Below are 18519 nucleotides of genomic sequence, written 5' to 3'. Positions count from 1 at the left end.
TCCAATGAATCATGCCATAATTAAATTGCGTCTTAAGTTAAATCAGTAGAACAACCGTCTTTAAAAAAAAACCAACTATAAATAATTTTTCTATTATTATTTACCAATTCATCAAATACAAATTAAAAGTAAATATTTTTTTTCTCCAAATAAAATATCTTCCTTTACTTCTCTACTTCATATATATATACATACATATATAGATGCACTAATTGTTTATCTATTCTCCTTAAATAATAAACTGTGAATGAAAAACATTTTTCTTATCACCACATAAATAAAACATAAAAGACAGATGTCATACGCTGACATATTTTATCAAAAAATTAAATGTAATCAGCAATTTAATATCTTATAATTCAGCTCACGTGCGTTTCTTTTATCAACAATCAAACTAAATAAAAAAAAAACAAGTTTTTATTCAAAAAAATTTCATATTATTTAAATAGAACAAAAGTCATAATAACAATTAGTAAGACTAGAACATAAATCTAGAAAAAAAAAAATATATATTTATATATATGTATATATATGTCCTTGAAATTTTTTTTTATCCTAATCTCAAATTTATTTATTTTTATTATTTGAACCGCGATAAATGTTTAGCTACTGCACTAAATACAATCATGAATGATATACCATATATATAACATAGTATTTGTGTATATATTTATATACATTACTATCACTATTATCACGTGGTTTAAAAAAAAAAGGAGGGAATAAGTGGTTATTTAAACTTATATTCGTATTACATAGACTTAGCTACATTACACACACATATATATGCATATATAAATATGTATATATATATATATATATATATATATATATATATATATGTAATACAAACAAGTACATTTACACACGACACGTCACTATAGTCACGTGATGACGCGATTTATAAAGTCTGTTGGGGACCGGCCGGTTCAACATTTCTGTCCCAGCTTTCAAACTCACAACACCTATATATGTACATATATATATATGTAAATATATAAATATATAAAAAAAAAAGAAATTTTTTTTCGACAAATTTTAGTAAGTTTAAAAATAAATAACAGTAAATATTGAGTTTTTTGGGAAATTAAATATTTTGTAAACAGAAAACGAAGTGAATCTTAAAAGAGTGATTTGAAGATTTAAAAAAAGGGCGGGTTGTTTTTTTGTTGAAAACAAGTTTGAATAAGCAGGCAAGACGACCGGGAGCAGATTATACTCGGATCTTAATTTCGCGGATCTGAATTTCCGATAGAACCCCCCCGCGATGGACAGATGGGATTATTATCGCAATGGTATGTTTTACTTATTTGTTTATTGTTCTTAATTTTTTTAAATTGGATATGGTATAGAAAATGGAACGTTAGTTTTATTGCCTAATTAACTCTAATAAAAAGTGGGTAAAATATTTTTATTGTTTCATATACTTTTTTTTAAATATTTTACGCGGCATTTCTTAAAATTAAATACTCAAACAATAATATTTATGTATATACATTTATATATACATATAAATTTTTTTTTCTTCCAAGTATATGAGTGCAACATGTAATGATATATCGTAAAAATATAATGTAATATTTAATATTTTATGATTAAATCGTTAAGTATCGATTTCAAGACGGTTGAATGAGCTCACGAATTATATCCATATATATATATATATATATATATATATATATATATATATATATATAAACGAAAAGAAATATGATCTTCTTTGTCTACGATAATAAGAATAATAATAATTATAATAATAATAATATTATTATTGCTATTTTTCCGTTCATTTGGAGTCAATGACCTTTGTAAAAATTTTAATGGATGTAAATAGCACAGACATCAAAATAAAAAATAAGAAGAGCGAAAAAAAAAAAACCAGATAAACAAATAATAAGAAGTGAATAATTTGCATAAATATGAAGATAGCGTTCGCAATAAGTTTCGGCTACAGAAGGAAAGGAATTAAATCGGTAGCGAGATAGTAAGTTAGCGAGGTATTTATTAGAAGACGATTGTGAGAATTGTTTTGCAGTTTAGATTTTAAAATTTTCTAAGCACGAAGACATGTTGGTACCAAGCGGAGCAGCATTATTTTATCATAGGTATATGAGGAGACTTGGTTGAATCCATGATGTGAATGGAAATCAATACTTTTCTCTTTTGAGGTCGGTCGATGCACTTATTTTTTTAAAAAAATGACAAGTTCTACTTTTTTGTTAGAAAATAAAATTTACCGCGTTCGTTAAGTAGGTGAAATATAATATTTTGAGTTGAAAGCTGGCTTTGATTTTTTGAAGAGAAAAACGGACTTGTGGAGAATTTTATAATTTTGAAATATTAAATCATTAAAAACCGGTAGATTCGATTTTAAAAAAATATATATGTACATATACAATGATTTTATAAAAATATGAGATATCGATTAAAGTTAAAAATCGATTTATAGACTGTTTATTTCGAGACATTGACTTTTTTTTTAAATCGATATTACAAATTTTGATCATTTTGATACGAAAATTTTTATAAACTTTAATCAATATGTCAATTCGAAAATTTTAATTATTAAGATTGCTTATTAAAGAATAATAATTTGAATTCAAATAAAATTTTTTTGAGTAAAAATTACTCGAGAATTAAAATAAAAAACAAAAATAAATTTTTAAATACAAACGGAAGTAAATAATAAAAAAAGGTCGAATCGTTTTAAAAAGCTTTTGATATTTAAAATGGTATAGAGGAGTACAATAATGAATAATTTATACTAACAAGTCATACGATTCAATTGTTTCAAGCATTCAAGTATTGTTCGTGCACCGCATTTTGTGTTTTCGTACATCATTTATCGTTAACCGTTCAATTATCATTAATTATAATTTATAAATCAATTGTTTTCATTGTTTACTTTCTCAACCTTCTTTAGATTTATTTTTTACATCCAGTAAAAATTTGTTTAAACATTATATTAGCATTATCATTATTTACAATTAAAAAACATATTAGAGCTTTGAATTTAAATCATTGCGCAGTCTTAAAAAATTATCATCACCTGTATAATAATAATAATTGAATGACAATTAAATAATATAAGCATTTGACGTCATCACTTTATTAGTTGCCCCCTGATAGTAAGAAAATTAAATCCAATAAAAAAAAATGTATATATATATATGTTTATATATACATATGCATATTAATATTTATTTACATGACTTATCAGTTGTTTTTAAAAATTTTTTTTTTTTCAATGTCACATTTTTTTAAATTTATTTAAAATTAAAAAAAAAATTTTAAATAAATGTCGGGCATTAATTGAAAAAAAAATAAATAATAATAATAATAATAATAATAATAATAATAATAATAATAATAATAACAAGCAACCTGCAGTCACTACGTAACAGCTCTAGTATCATTACCAAAGAAAATAAATACGATTGTATTTTCCCGCGTAATTTAAATGTTATTCGAATGATTAGACAAGTTGACTTATCTCGATATTTGGCAGACAAAAGAGTTAAAACCATGAAAAGACACAAATTCCAGTCATGATCTTTATAGCGATACCAAATTTAATAACATTAACTGATTCTATCATATAGAGACATGACTGGAACAAAATTTACTTTATTCTCTTAATAATAATTAATAATAATAATTATAATAAAAAATGTGAAATCGACCTCACAAATAAATTGCATTAAATATAAACATTGTATAAATAATGATAAGTGCAATGAAAAGAAAAAATGACAAAAGAAATAAATAAATAAAGAATTATTACCGGTTAATATTAAGCAAGGTGACAGAGTTATAAACAATTTTCACGATGCAATAATAAAATATTTTATCGCGTATAATGCTTATTGCTATTATTTTATTATCAACATCCTTATCTCTAAAAATAATTATTATTTTTATCAAAAGCACGTGTGAGCTTGTATTTAATATGATTCATACATTTATTTATGTTTGCAAAAAAATGTTACAATATTTACTGGCAATATACTCACCTTTGTACAGAATAATATTATTTTTTAAATTGGTAAAATTACGTGGGTTACTGAAAGTATTTATGAAGATTCATGGACCGTTTCAATTTTAAACAAATCGGAACAGTCGTTTTCGAAAGGTTCCCATAAATTTTTACATAAATTCAATAATTTAAGGGCTATACAAAAGTTTGAAAATTTTTCCGATTGTAATTAAAAAAATATTTCAACCATCTTTATTTTTGAAATTATCAGGAGACATGGTAGTTTTTCGCGCCAAGTGTACGCTAAAAAACATGTATATATGCGTGAGGATGTACAGCGCGAGCCTATCGTGTCTATTTATATACCGTATACCGAACGATATTTGGCTCTCATTTTTTTAAATTTTTCCAAAAAGAAATTTTTTTAGAAAATGCGGATTTTAGTCAAAGTAATTGATTTGAAAACTACTTGACTATTGCTTGCAAAATTAAACTGACCATAGACTTTAATACACTTTTAAATTATTCTCTAAGTCATAAAATAAATTTTCAATAATTTATACGCTATACAAAAAATTAAACACCCATCATACATCCGTCAAATTCAAACCTCGTTAATAAAAATAATTTTTCGACGTAATAAAATTGTTCTTACTACATAATTTACAACATTTTTTTTAAAACAAAAAATAAATCAAAGACATTAAGACGATAAAAAGTATGCAATAAATAATTAATTTGAGTTATAGGCATAATGTTATTAAATATTTAATAAACTCGTAATACAATAGAGAAGACATTATACCCATTTATTGATTCTGAGCATCAAATTATTATTGAGTACATAATAATAAACAAGACATGACAAAAAAAGAAAAAAAACTAATATGTTTATATGTATAAGAATAATAACTGAATAAATATGAAAATAGTTATATAAAAAGGGATAATCAGGATATTAAACACAGGGGACCAGAAAAAAAGAAAAGCGGTGGACTTTATTAGGGTCATTTAGGGTAATGTACATTGTATGTACATTACGATCTATACAAAGTATAAGTGACGTAATTTATAACGTTATAAATAATATACAAGTATATTTTCTTTATTATCTACTCTCATTAATTTTTTATTTATACGTAGAAGAAAGACGGGCGGCACGAGACCAGGCGGGTTAAACGCACCACCCCATAAATTTGGTAAAAATTTTTTTTTCCAAAATTGATTTTAATCAGTATTTACGACTTTCATCGTAATTTTTGTACAATTTTGACTTTTCCCAAATTTATTTTCAAAATATTTTTAACTTCCCGCTAAGAAAATTTAAAATTTTCAAAAATTCGGGAAGTTATTGGTTTCGGTTCGATTTTTGAAAATCGAATTTCTAACAGATCTTGTCGTTTTGAGGTCCTAGGAAACTATTCTGACTAATTTCAAGATGATGTCCGAGTGTATGTATGTAAATATCTGTAACTCTTGAACGGATAAACCGATGCGACTTGTTAATTTCTACAAGCTATAACAATTTGAGCTTGATCAGTAGAGTGCGTTCGGAGATATTCCAAAAATAAAATTTTTTAAAAAATATTTTTTTTGGATAACTTGTAATGTGCTCGATGGATTCATTCCAAAATCTAATCAGCTCTAAAACTTTATAAGCCGCCTCGAATGCTATCTCACGCAGTAGAAAATATTGTGTTAAAATCAAAACAATCTGTGTGTTAGAAACGGTCCACACAATATTTATGTTATTTTTCAACACAGACTATTTGAGTTGAATTTTAACACAAAATTACTGTTAAAATTTTTACACAAAATTCGAGTAATATGAGAAGTAACTTCAACACTTTTTAAATTTTATTGGTGACACAAAAAAAAATGTTAACTTGTACATTTTATTTTTGTACCATGAATTATTTTTAGGTTATCAAAAGTGTCAACAATTATTATTTAACATTGAACTATTTTGAGATAGTATACACGATCCTAAAGTTAGCAGACAGTTAACAATTTTCGAATTTTTTTATCAACAAATCAATTACAAAAAAAAAAAATTAAAATAAAATTATGCGCATGTAGAAAACCAAGAAAGTAACAGATTCAATTTTTAAATTATTTTTTTTTTAAACTATACAAATCATAAACTTTATCAACTTAATTTTTTTGTGACCAATTGAAAATAAATAAAATCAATGTCACAAAAATAATAACTAACCAAGCAGAACTAATGCTTAATGACGATTCCCGCGTGAAGAGAAGGAAGACATTTTTTTTTAACACAATTCAACTGTCGCTTCAACACTTTTTTTGGGTTTATTTTAAAAGAACACATAATGAATATTAATAATATCGATTTTTATACTAGGTAACACTTTAAAGTGTTAAATAGTAAATCGATTAAAAATTTTAAAGGAACACAGAGAATTGTGTTGATTTGACACAAAATAATCAACACAAAAAATTCAACACAGACCGTTTTTAACACAGATACACAATATTTTTTACTGTGCAACCATCAAAATCGGTTCATTCGTTCAAGAAATATCGTCGGAGAAAGAAATGGTAAAAAAAGGTTTTCCGCGAATATATTTAAAACGACTGCACTAATCATGTCCAAAATTTAATTAGCTCGAAAACTCAATAAAACGCGCTAATTGCTACGTTGAGCATTGAAATCCGTCAATTAGTTTTAAAGATATCAACGACGAAGAATTGAAAAAATAACATATTTTGTCATTTTCCCCGGATAAATCATGATATAAGATACTATAATGTGTTTCATATGAATTTGAAAAGCTCATACTTGCAGAGAAATTTTTAGTTGAAATTCCTCAAAAATTTTGATACTGTGAGGATATGTGGTAAATATCTAAATTTTTCCCATGCACATTGTAAAATATACTATTCGATAGCATATAAATGAAGTGAAATTTCTAATAACAACATAGTCAAAATTTAGTTACTGGCTACATGTCTTTACAGTACCAAATTGTATGGGTAATTTTTACTCAAAAATTCTCTGCGTGTAAGAAAATAGTGGCATTCAAAAGTATTTTCGTGCTCGACGAGTTCGAAAATGCATTGATAACAATGTTTTGTTGCTTTTGCTTTTTGGTTTGTTAGTCCAAAAGGCACGAAAACAACGGAACGTTTTGGGGTTGGTCTGTACACAGAAAAAAAGGAAATCTTAAACCAAGAAATAAAATGTCTTCGAAATTTTTTTCTTGAACCAAACCGAAATTTCTTACTTTACTGGAGTAAAAAATTATTTGGATCAAGAAATTATTTCCTTCGCGGAAGACATAATTTTCTTAGTCTGAAACATAAATTCCTTAAACCAAGAAAAAACTTTCTTGGTCCCAAAAATTTTTTTTTTAGTTCAAGAAGATTTTTTTTTCAATTCAACAAATTTTTTTCTTGGCTAAAGATTGTTACGTTTTTGAGTCAAAAAAATATATCTTGAGCTAAAACGAAAAAGTTTTTAAGCCACGAAAAATAATGTTTTAAACCAAGAACAAACTTTCTTGGGCCAAGAAAGTTTGATTTTAACTCGAGACATTTTTTTCTTATCCAAAGACTGTTACCTTATCGAGTCAAGGTACAATGTCTTGAACTAAAAGAAGAAAGTTTTTGTACCAACAAAAAAAAAATTTTTAAACCAAGGACAAACTTTCTTGGGCCAAGAAATTTTTTTTTGTCGCAAACAAAAAAAAATTTTTTCAGCTAAGAAATTAATTTCTTTAATTGAGCAAATAAATTTATCGAGCTAAAAAAATTTTATTTTTTTTTTTTTATTTTTTTATTGAACAATTTTTTTTTGTTTAAATATTACAAACAATGCCGTGAAGCAAATAAATACTTTATCAAAAGCATTTATAAGGGATAGGCAAGTTTCGCAATGAGTTAAACACTTAAACCAAATTGAGAAAAAACAATTATCGCTTCACGACGGAATCGAACCCAGATCGATTCGGCGTCACGCGAGAGCTTTACCAACTAAGCCATCTCAGCCTTTGACAGGTTACGTTGACTTTGCCCACATATACTGAGCCACACTGGCCTTATGGTCAGTCACATTTTTAAATCCTAAACACAGAATTAATATTACAAATATTATCGCCAATAATTTAGAGAAATGTTAGTTCCGACATTTTACCGAAATACTGAACGGATCGTATGAATCGTTCATAAATGAATTTCAATATTAAAATGAAAAAGTTTAAAAAAAAAAATTGAGAAATTATTCGATATTGTTTAATTACATTAATTAATTAATTTATTATAATAATATAATTTAGCTATTTAATTTTTAATTTATTTAAAATAAAAATGTGGACTCAAAATCCATTTGCTGTGCTAGTGTGAGAAAGAGAGAGAGTGGGGAGTATTCATTCCTTGGGGTGCGAAGGAGGGAGCACCTACGAGTGAATCCAAGAGAAACTTTCTTGGCTTGAGACTCTAGTAATCTTGGTTTGAGATTTTTCGTGTGATTGGTCAAAGAAAGTACACTATACTCAAACCAAGAGTTTAAATTTTTTAAACCAACTCCCTTTATTTTTAGTTCGAGTTCGTACCGTTTATTGTTTCAAAACATCATAGTTCTCTAATTAAGTGTATAACTTGCTTGAACTAAATATTTTTATTTCTTGGTTTAAGTAAGTAACATACTTAGGTTAAGAAAAATATTTATTACAATAAGAAAAGCAAGTTTTTAAAACAAGTAATTCTATTATTGGACCAAGTATGAAATATGTATTGGCTTAAGAACTTTTTTTCTTAATTCATGATTTAAAATTCAAGAAATTATTTCACTTCGTTCAAGAAATTTCCGGTTTTCATTCCACCCGCTGAAAAATTTCTTGGTTGAAGAAAAATTTTCTCGAGTCAAGATTTTTTTTTTTCTGTGTAGGACCAACCGATATTCAGATTTTTTTAACTTCCCGCTAAGAAAATCGACGATTTTCAAAAATTTCGGGAAGTTATTGTTTTCACCCCGATTTTCGAAAATCGAGTTTTCATCAGATCTCGACGTTTTGAGGTCCTAGGAAGCTATTCTGACTATTTTCAGAATGATGTCCGAGTGTGTGTGTGTGTGTGTGTGTGTATGTATGTAAACTCTTCGTAACTTTTGAACTAATGAATCGATTTGGATGGTTGAGGTGGCAATCGAAAGAGCTTGTTGGCCATCAACTTTCCTGAAAATTTCAGATTATTTGATCGAATAGACTCGAAAATATTTGCGAATTACGAAAAAAAAAAGAACTTTTTTTTTTTACTTTTTTATTGATTTCTCAAAAACGACGTATACGATCGACTTCAAAATCTAATCAGCTCTAGTACTCAATAAAAAGCGTCGATTGCCACCTCAAACATCAAAATTGGATAATTCCTTCGAGAGTTATCGCGGGAGAAAGAAATGGTGAAAAACGGTTTTTTCTAAATATTTTCAAAACGACTGACGCGATCGATTTCAAATTTTAATCAGCTCTAGAATTCAATAAAACGCGCCGATTGCCATGTCAATTATCAAAATCGATTGATTAGTTCAAAAGATATCGGCGTTGAAAAGTTAAAAAAATAACATTTTGTGTTATTTTTTTCGGATAAATCATAATATAACGTACTAAAATGTGCCTGATATCATACCAACTCATCTTTTTTATGGTTTTTTTCGATCATATAATGTCATCGAACTTGGTTTTTAGTTTAAATCATATTATCAACAAAAAAATCGATAAAACGTAGTTTTTAATATTTTTATCGGATATTTCATATTTTATTGTTTCTTACATGAGTCAAAATTTATTTAAATCTTGATTTTGATCCCCGACATTGATTTCTGCCTCAATACACTTATTTTACTGAACAAAATCAGGAACTAAATTTTAAAAACCGCTTCATTGATGATTTTCGATTCTTAAATTTTCAAACTTCAGCATAACAGGTAACTTGTTAGAGCTTGAAAAGATCATAAAAAAACAATTGCATGTGATAGCATTTTCGAGCTCGAAGAGCTCGAAAATATATCTACACTAATGTTTTCGAGCTCTTTGAGGTCGAAAACAGCGGGAAGTTTTGGGGCCGGCCCGCAGGGTCAACCGACAGACCGATTTTTTTTTTTACTTAGATCAGACATGAACAATATTCGTAAATTCATTTTTTTTTTTAATATAAAAAAAAATAAGTTTTTTTACTCTCTAAAAATGAATCAGTGAAATTGTTTCAAATTAGTGAATATTCACTGGGAACCAGCTATAATTATACCATTGGTTAAATTAGTGGTATACTTATAGCTGTAGAAATAGTGAGTATCCACTGATTCGCGAAAATTTCACTAATTCATTTTTAGAGAATACTTTTTTTTGGGGTGGTCCGTTTTGCTCGTCCAGAAAAAAAAAATTTTTTCAATGGCAACTGGTGATTTGGTGTAATTACTTCTAATGGAAGTAAAAAAAAAAAAATTGACCCTATTCAAATGTACAAATATCCATTACTTTCTTAGCGGCCCCATTTTGCCCGCCCTTTCTCAATTATTTTATTACAATCTTTATAGTTTTTTATTTATTTATCTTTCAATCAAAGAATTAAACATATATTTTTTCTAACATAAATTTATAAAACGGAAATAATCAAGACGACTGTCGAATATTGTAAATATGTATTGTTTAATTCAATGTCAATGTATCACTTGTCCTTCTATTTTACCTTGATCAGTTTCTTTTTTTTTTTTTTTTCTCATGAACAATAAAAATTTTCAGTATTCCGCTACTTGCATCCGTAAATAAATTATTGGAAATAAAAAATAGTTGACAAGAAATTGGAGTATTAATTATTTAAATAATATCACGGTCGTAGACACTGAAGTGACTCATTGTCACGAGTGACCTTGATTGGAACGATGTGTGGTAATTTGTCAGATGAGAAAATTACATTACTTATTATTACTACTGGGGAGTAAACTGTTGCACATGATTGTCATTTACAATTGTTTTTTTTTTTTTTTTTTTTTTTTTTTTTTTTTTTCAATACTAATAAATTTAATAAGCTATCCATTATCTTTTTAACTCATTGTAAACACGTTTCTTATAAATGTATAAATAATTTAAAAGAAATAATTGATTATATATTAATAAATATAAAAGATTCCTTGATAATTAATTTTTAGTCAATTTCTAAAATGAGGATTAATTTTTTTTTCTTTTTTTTTTTTTTTTTCAAATGAAGACAAAAAAATTTTTATTTTTTATTTAAATTTGAACTCGAAATCTAATTTTATATTAAATATCACAGGTAGTTATTTTCTTTTTTTCTGTAAATTTAATTTTAAATTATAAAAAATATCTGCAGCATAAATTCGAACCAGGGATCTTTAAGTAAACCTAATTCTTATGGAACTGAATAAATTATTATTAAATTAGAGATTTGAAAATCTTAGACGAACATACAGGACTGTCGGAGCTGTGTAAATGGCAATTATTTGTTTTTTATATTTAATAGAGTAAATAAATAATAAAATAAAATTTGAAAAAATGTGCATTTAAAAAATTTGAAATTAATGACTGCATTTTTTATAAATATTATTTTTTTAATTATTTACCCTATTTATTTATAATTTTAAATTTGTCTGATGTCTAATACATTCACACGCATATATAATACATATACAATTTAACTTAAAAAATAGACACTAAATATATTTAAGATTTTAAAAAGTTTCTGTATACTGAAAAAACATTTATTTGAACCGACTAAGATTTATTTAAGCCAAAGATATCGTATATTTGGATATGGTTAAATAAATATTTAATTGTGAGAAAGATATAATATAATTGAGCAATTTAATTGCGTAAAATAAGTGATTTATTTGTGGTAAAGAAATGTTCCAATTGCTGCAAATAAATATTAGTTTGGGCCATGTGCTTCAAATATATGTTAAATATCTCCAAATTTTCCATTATTCATCACAGATTTTAATCTTTACCACAAATATATCATTTATTCACCACAAATAAATGATATATTTCAGTCAAATTATAAAATTATTTGAATCAACTGTCATATTTAGTTGTACCAAATATATTTATTTGTCATTAAAAAATATTTTTAAAAAAGCCACGAATGAATTGATTTATTTGGGACAAATATTTCATTTTTTCAATTTCCTTTTAAAAATTCAAACAAATAAACGGCGAATGGATAAATCTTAAATCAAATTTAATTTGTTCGCAATGTTTAAGTAAATCCATATAATAATGAATTATTATAAAAATAAAAACACTGAGCTCATAATCAACTCGATAACAATTAATTTTATTACTTATTTATTAATCTATACTAATATATCAGACATTTTTAGTTCCCGTTGTTGAAAGTTACTAAATATACATTAAACTCATAAGATTTAATGTCCGGTCTGTCATTTATAAAACTTTCAATCTATTTATATAACGTAATTTATAAAATAATTGTTTATTCAAATTTGATACTTTTAAAATAAATCTAAGAGTGTTTATTTTCCTTTAATTATATTCCTTCTTAATATTTTCTCAATCACTGACGCGCAGTTGCATTAATTAAAACACTTGATTTTATAATAAAAAATACAAATCTTTGATTATAAAAACCATTATTGTTTTATTCTGAATATATTGTAATTGACATTATTGATTTCTCAAGTTAATTATATAAAATATTCAATTAAGTCGAGATATAAGTAAGACTAAAATTCTTATTTACTGTAATACTTATTTTGTTTATTTTATATCAACATTTGTTTGTTTAATGTCTGTCAAAGTAACTATTTGAATAATTTTTTATTAAACCTCATAAACAAAGCCACAAATATTGTCAGCAATAAATAAAAGTTTGCATTAAAATAAATAAAGTCTCTGCCAAAGAGGTCATTGTAAATTAAACCCAAATTTTTTATAACTTTATTGGTCTTAAAATTATTTAACATTAAATATTTTATAAAATAAATTATTTTATTTTTAATTTTGTTGATAAAGGTCCCAGTACATGGGTGGAAAAATTCCCAATGGCCGCAGGTTCAAGGCAGAGTCCGGTGAACATCGAAACGGATCGTGCAGAATCTGATCACGAGGCACTTAGCAGTAAACCGCTGCGTTGGAAATATCCGTCAACTGCTTCAAAAAAACTTGTTAATCCCGGTTATTGTTGGAGAGTTGATTGCGACGGTGATGGAACTTGTACGTCTATCATTTAATTTATTTTAACCAATTTTATAATTTATTTTTATTTTATGGCCTACTCGCTATGATTCAGATCACTTATAAATATTCTCATTAACATTAATTATTTTCCCAATTACTATAATTTTGAATTTTAATATTGAAGACCACAACAAAAAAACAAATTAATTCATCAAAGTTTTGATGTTTTGGTCAAATTCAACCGAGCACGAAAATTCAAAAATAATTTTTTTTCTTTTAGTTTTAAGTGGAGGACCACTAATGGATGATGTTTATAAATTAGAACAGTATCATTGTCATTGGGGATGTAGTGATTCCCGAGGATCCGAACATACAGTAGACGGTCAAGCATTTGCTGGCGAGGTAAACTAATTATTTTCATTCAAATTAATTTACTATCCTTTCACATTAATTACAGCATTAGAAACTACTCATTAAATACTTTATTTTATTTTTTTTTTTTTGTTAAATAAAATAAAAATGTAAATCATTTCTATGGTCTTCAGATGTAGATTTATTGAAACTCATTACACGTCGACCCGGTTTAGAATCGCGGTCATATTTTATTCAACTAGTCACGTTTATTGTTTATTTTATTTTATTTTATTTTTTTGCGTTTAATATTTGCTACTTGAATATTTAAAAACAGAATAAGAATTAAGTCCACAGAATTTTAAGTTTTTTTTTAAATAGAGCCGAGTTAAAAAAAAAAATAAAGATTAATTACTAGCTATGACAATTATGATATCTATTATCGAGTAGATTACCAATGGGCGAGTACGCAACAACAACGCAACAATTGTAGATAATTTAGTAATTTTTTTTTTTTGCCAATTAAAAAATTATTGTTTTTTTTTTTTTTTAGTTACATTTGGTACATTGGAATACTACTAAGTATCGTACATTCAATGACGCTGCTAAAGCACCTGATGGTTTGGCAGTACTTGGAGTTTTTCTCAAGGTCAGTAAAAAAAAAAAAAAAAAAAAAAAATTGATCATAAATAATGTAAACTTGTGCGACGTAATGAAAAAAAAAATTCTAAAAATTACATAAGGAAATATAAAATTGAATAATAAAAAGAAAAATGATTACGTTATTAGATAATTGATAATTTAAAGTATCGATATGACATAAATTATGTAAATGTATTTATACAAAGAATTTAACTTTAGAGTTTGACCTATTGCATAAACATAAATACAACATGAATATCTACACAGTTAATTTAATAAAAAAAAAAAAAAAAATATATTTTATCAGGTTGGAAAAACTCATGAAGAAATGGACAAAATAGCTCGAATGCTGCCATATGTTTCGCACAAAGATGAAGTTGTTGACGTTATCGAACCTATCGATCCCAGTAAACTTCTTCCTGGTAATTATTTTTATTTACATAACAATCGCTTTATAATTAACATTGCCTACAATTAAAAAAAAAAAAAATGTAAATACCACGACCGGGATTCGAACCGCGAACCTCAGAGTTGTTTAAATTTACTTTGTTTAAAGTTCGAATTCCGGCAATTAAATTGTTATTTTATTAAAATTAATAAATAATAATTAACCATTAACATAAATATTAACAATAGTTCGCGGTGGACGTGCGGGTAGATGCGTTAATCCGTGCATGAGATGGGCAGACAAAATCATGCGACAGGATAATAAATGTGGCTTTCAAGGTTGGTGGTGGTACACTAATAATTATTCATTATACGGCTTACACTAACAAACAATTTATCAATTAATTAATAAATTAATTAGTAAAATTATTGAATTACAGCATTAAGAAAAAATAGTATCTTAGATGTCACTAGTTGTCTACGATATTTTGTATAATGAATGCTCAAAATTAAAACGCCGTTAATTTTCTAAAGTCATCGTCATGCAGTCGTAAATATTCTGATAATTTGTCATTGAAAAAATCAATGTTTTATTTAGTCTTTTAGCTTTCAACAATTTAGCTATTTCTTCTTTGATCTATTTAGCATATATTAAAACAGTTTTTAAAATTATAATTATTCATATTAATTATATATTAACTACTAAATTTCAAATGAAAGTGGAATCGCGGTGATTCCACGTGAGCACGACCAAACTAAACAGTGAAATTTTATCCTCAACGTTGCCAAATATACGGAATCAAAATAAATAACACGAATATTGATGTCATCTATTGTCAGTAGATTTAGCAACGCTGTAAGAAAATTAGTTACATTTAAAAATAAAGTTTTAAACTTAAGATGACGCATGATGATGATCTACATTACAGTCGTTAGCCATTAAATTTAAGGTGAATGTGCAAACTAGATCATTTTTATTTTAGAGTTATGCACGATGATTAAGAGAAACGATCCGAAACGATTTGCAATGTTAAATGTCCATAAGAAAGGTAATTCAAAAATATTCAAAAGCATTAAAAAGTATTTAAAATCTTGTTTCTAATCGTTTTAAATCGTTTCTTTTAATAAGGATGTAACTTTGAGTAAAGTTGAGTTCACCTCTGTAACCTATTATCAAACATTTCGATAACTTGAATTATAGAGTAGGAATATTTCACGCCCATTTTTTGTCAAATTCCAAGATAGAAGGGATGCAGTAGTTCTTTAAGAAAATTTAAACATTGCATCTGACCAATCAGAAATGATCAGCGTTTAATTAAAAAGTTTATGAGGCTGGTTAAGCATTTAACGAGGTTTATTTTGAGCATGTATATATTAGATGAAATAATTTTTTTGAAGCGTGAAAACTCTTGCGCTAAAAATTTCTTTTATTGCGATCAATTAATCGCTTGGGATAAAAGTTTGTAAAGTTAAAAATAATGATTTTAAATGGAACACTAACTTAACTCAAGTAAAATCCGTTAAAATTAATAAACTTTTTTGAAATTTGAAATTCAAAATTTTCTTCGTATAAAAAATTATTTCTTCGAGTCAAGAAACTAAAAATTTATTGACATCAAAAGATTATTTTTTTTCTCTGTGTAGGTTTTTTTTAAAATAATCCATTGTATAAAATTTTTTCAACAGACGACAATGGATACTGGACATACTTGGGCTCATTGACAACTCCGCCATGTAATGAAAGTGTCACTTGGGTTTTATTTAAAAAATATATCGAGGTCTCCCATCATCAATTAAACATCTTCCGTAATCTAAGAAAATTTCCGCGTGGTGAGGAATGTCCTTGTCATGAAAATCATGGAGTGGTAATAAAAATTTTTATTTAAAAAAAAAAAAATTTAATTTTCAAATAATAATTTTTTTTTTAATTACAGGTAATCAATAACTTCCGTCCACCACTTCCGCTTGGTAATCGTGTGCTTCGTGAATGTGGAAGTTTTTAATTATTTTTACTTATTAATTAATTAATCAATTAATTGATTTTTAAAAAAAGCATTGGGAATTTTTTTATGCACCTATTGTAATCATTAACCATCACGGGGGGTTAATCATAATAATAATTAATATTAATTTTAAAAAATATATAAAGTTAGAATTATTTAGTATTTTTGAGATTAGATTGTTAATCACTGTGTTGTGAGTTTATTTGCATATAAAAATAATATTTTTTGATGAAACTTACTGTTGCGTAATGAATATATATCTAATAAATTAATCATTTAAAAATATTAAATAATATTTCTTTATACAAAATATTGAAGTGGCTTTTAAACAAAAATTATTCAACATTTAAAAATGTGCTTATATAAATATATATGTAGTATTTTATAGCAAGCTTTTTACGTAGTATATATAAATATATGGTTTGATATGATGTTCACTGTGATTATTAGAATAAATAATATTTATCATAAAAATGATTTATTTGACCTTTGATTTATATTTAGTTTTTAAAAAGAAATATATATTTTATGCAAAATATAAATATGATGGACATGTAAGGACATGTAGAGAGTTCATCGTAACGCAATGATAAGTTATATATGTATAAGAATGCGATTTAATATTTAGCAAACATGGGAAGTCCCTGCAAAACCGGTTTATGCCCGGCAATTGATGATGCCTGGGGTTACTACACTCAAGTAACTACAGACAAGTGTTTCAATGCCTTTCACCTATTCTTGTTTTAGTGCTTTTATTATTATTATTATTATTAATTTCCAGACTACAGATCTAGCTATTTTTAAATATTTTTATTATTTGCTGCGTAATTATTTGAATTTACAAAATAAAAAAATTGATTTATGGTTTCGATGTAAAAACAGACGTGTTAAATTGTTGACGTCTGCTCTCAAAGTAATTTAATTATCAGAATGTTTAGTATTGATATAGGAATTGAGGTGTGACCATTTATTAATGAATTGTAAATATTATCACGTATGCCATGTCTTTATTTAATTAATCAATAAGAAAGTAATGGAAAATTTTATTTTGACTCTGTCTCAATACCAATTAGTTGACGAAAAATTTTAAAAGCTTTTTTTAATTTTAAATGTTATAATTCTGATTTTTATTTAAACTCGAACTTGAGATAAATTTAATTTATAATTAGAAAAAATGGCCGCAGCCTGGATATGAATCAATATGATCTTTAAATAAACCCGATTAGTAAAACCTAAATCGACTAAAAACACCACAGTCCATCTTACGGCACTGAATAAATTATTATTATATTATAGATTTTCAAATCTTAGATTAAATCAGTCACTTTTGGTTTAACCGCACGGCGCCGGGATCGAATCCATGCTCTGAATGATTAAACTCGTGAATATTTCTAATACAACCCGACTCAGAGTCTTGACATTTTACCCATTTAGCCACTGTGGATTTGAAAGAATCGAGCATTTAATTTCTATTAGCGTGATCACAGTTTCTGCTGTCATTCCCACAAAATATATATTTAATACAAATTTAGGTACAATCTATAGCGTTAATTGATAAATAAGAATTAAAATTTTAAAAAATATAAGAAAATCCATATATGCAGACAATAAATAAGAGGGACATTTGAAAAGTGGGGAAAGTGGACCTCTTGGGAAGCGAGCAGTCATTAAACAGGACAGTCGGAGTTGTGTAAATGACAATTATTTTTTTTTAATTACACAGTAAAAAAAACAAATCGTCGGTGTAAAAAAAAACGTGTTGTAAAATTCTGAGTATTGAATTTTCAACACTTTTGTGTGTTAATTTAACACACAGTATTTATCTTGTTTGAACTGTCGCAATCAATTGATTTTTTAACACACAAAAATATCATTTTATTCGAAAGTAACACTTTTTATATGTTACTGTCAAATCAACACACAAAATATGTTAAAAATAATGTCGAACATCACAAAAGAATTTTTAGAAAATTTTTACTTTTAACGA

General features: G+C 26.1%; 1 protein-coding gene across 2 annotated transcripts; it reads left to right on the top strand.

Annotated features, from left to right (window-relative positions):
- The first annotated feature begins 928 nt into the window (after window positions 1-928).
- On the top strand, window positions 929-16919 carry LOC103570632 (carbonic anhydrase 2). 2 transcript variants are annotated; one of them, XM_008548431.3, is made up of 8 exons: window positions 929-1295; window positions 12985-13185; window positions 13430-13551; window positions 14054-14149; window positions 14450-14564; window positions 14779-14868; window positions 16216-16394; window positions 16464-16919. In XM_008548431.3, exons 1-8 carry the CDS (start codon window positions 1268-1270, stop codon window positions 16530-16532), a joined length of 900 nt encoding a protein of 299 aa, XP_008546653.1. In that variant the 5' UTR covers window positions 929-1267; the 3' UTR covers window positions 16533-16919. The 2 variants fall into 2 exon arrangements, with proteins under 2 accessions (XP_008546653.1, XP_008546654.1); XM_008548432.3 differs by lacking the exon at window positions 14779-14868 and having other exon boundaries at window positions 16464-16905.
- Window positions 16920-18519: the final 1600 nt, after the last annotated feature.

This window comes from Microplitis demolitor, chromosome 6 (assembly GCF_026212275.2).
Source record: "Microplitis demolitor isolate Queensland-Clemson2020A chromosome 6, iyMicDemo2.1a, whole genome shotgun sequence".
In the NCBI taxonomy this organism is placed as follows: Eukaryota; Metazoa; Arthropoda; class Insecta; order Hymenoptera; family Braconidae; genus Microplitis; species Microplitis demolitor.
Note: the sequence above shows the minus strand (reverse complement) of the source record. Positions and strands in the feature narration are given on the sequence as shown.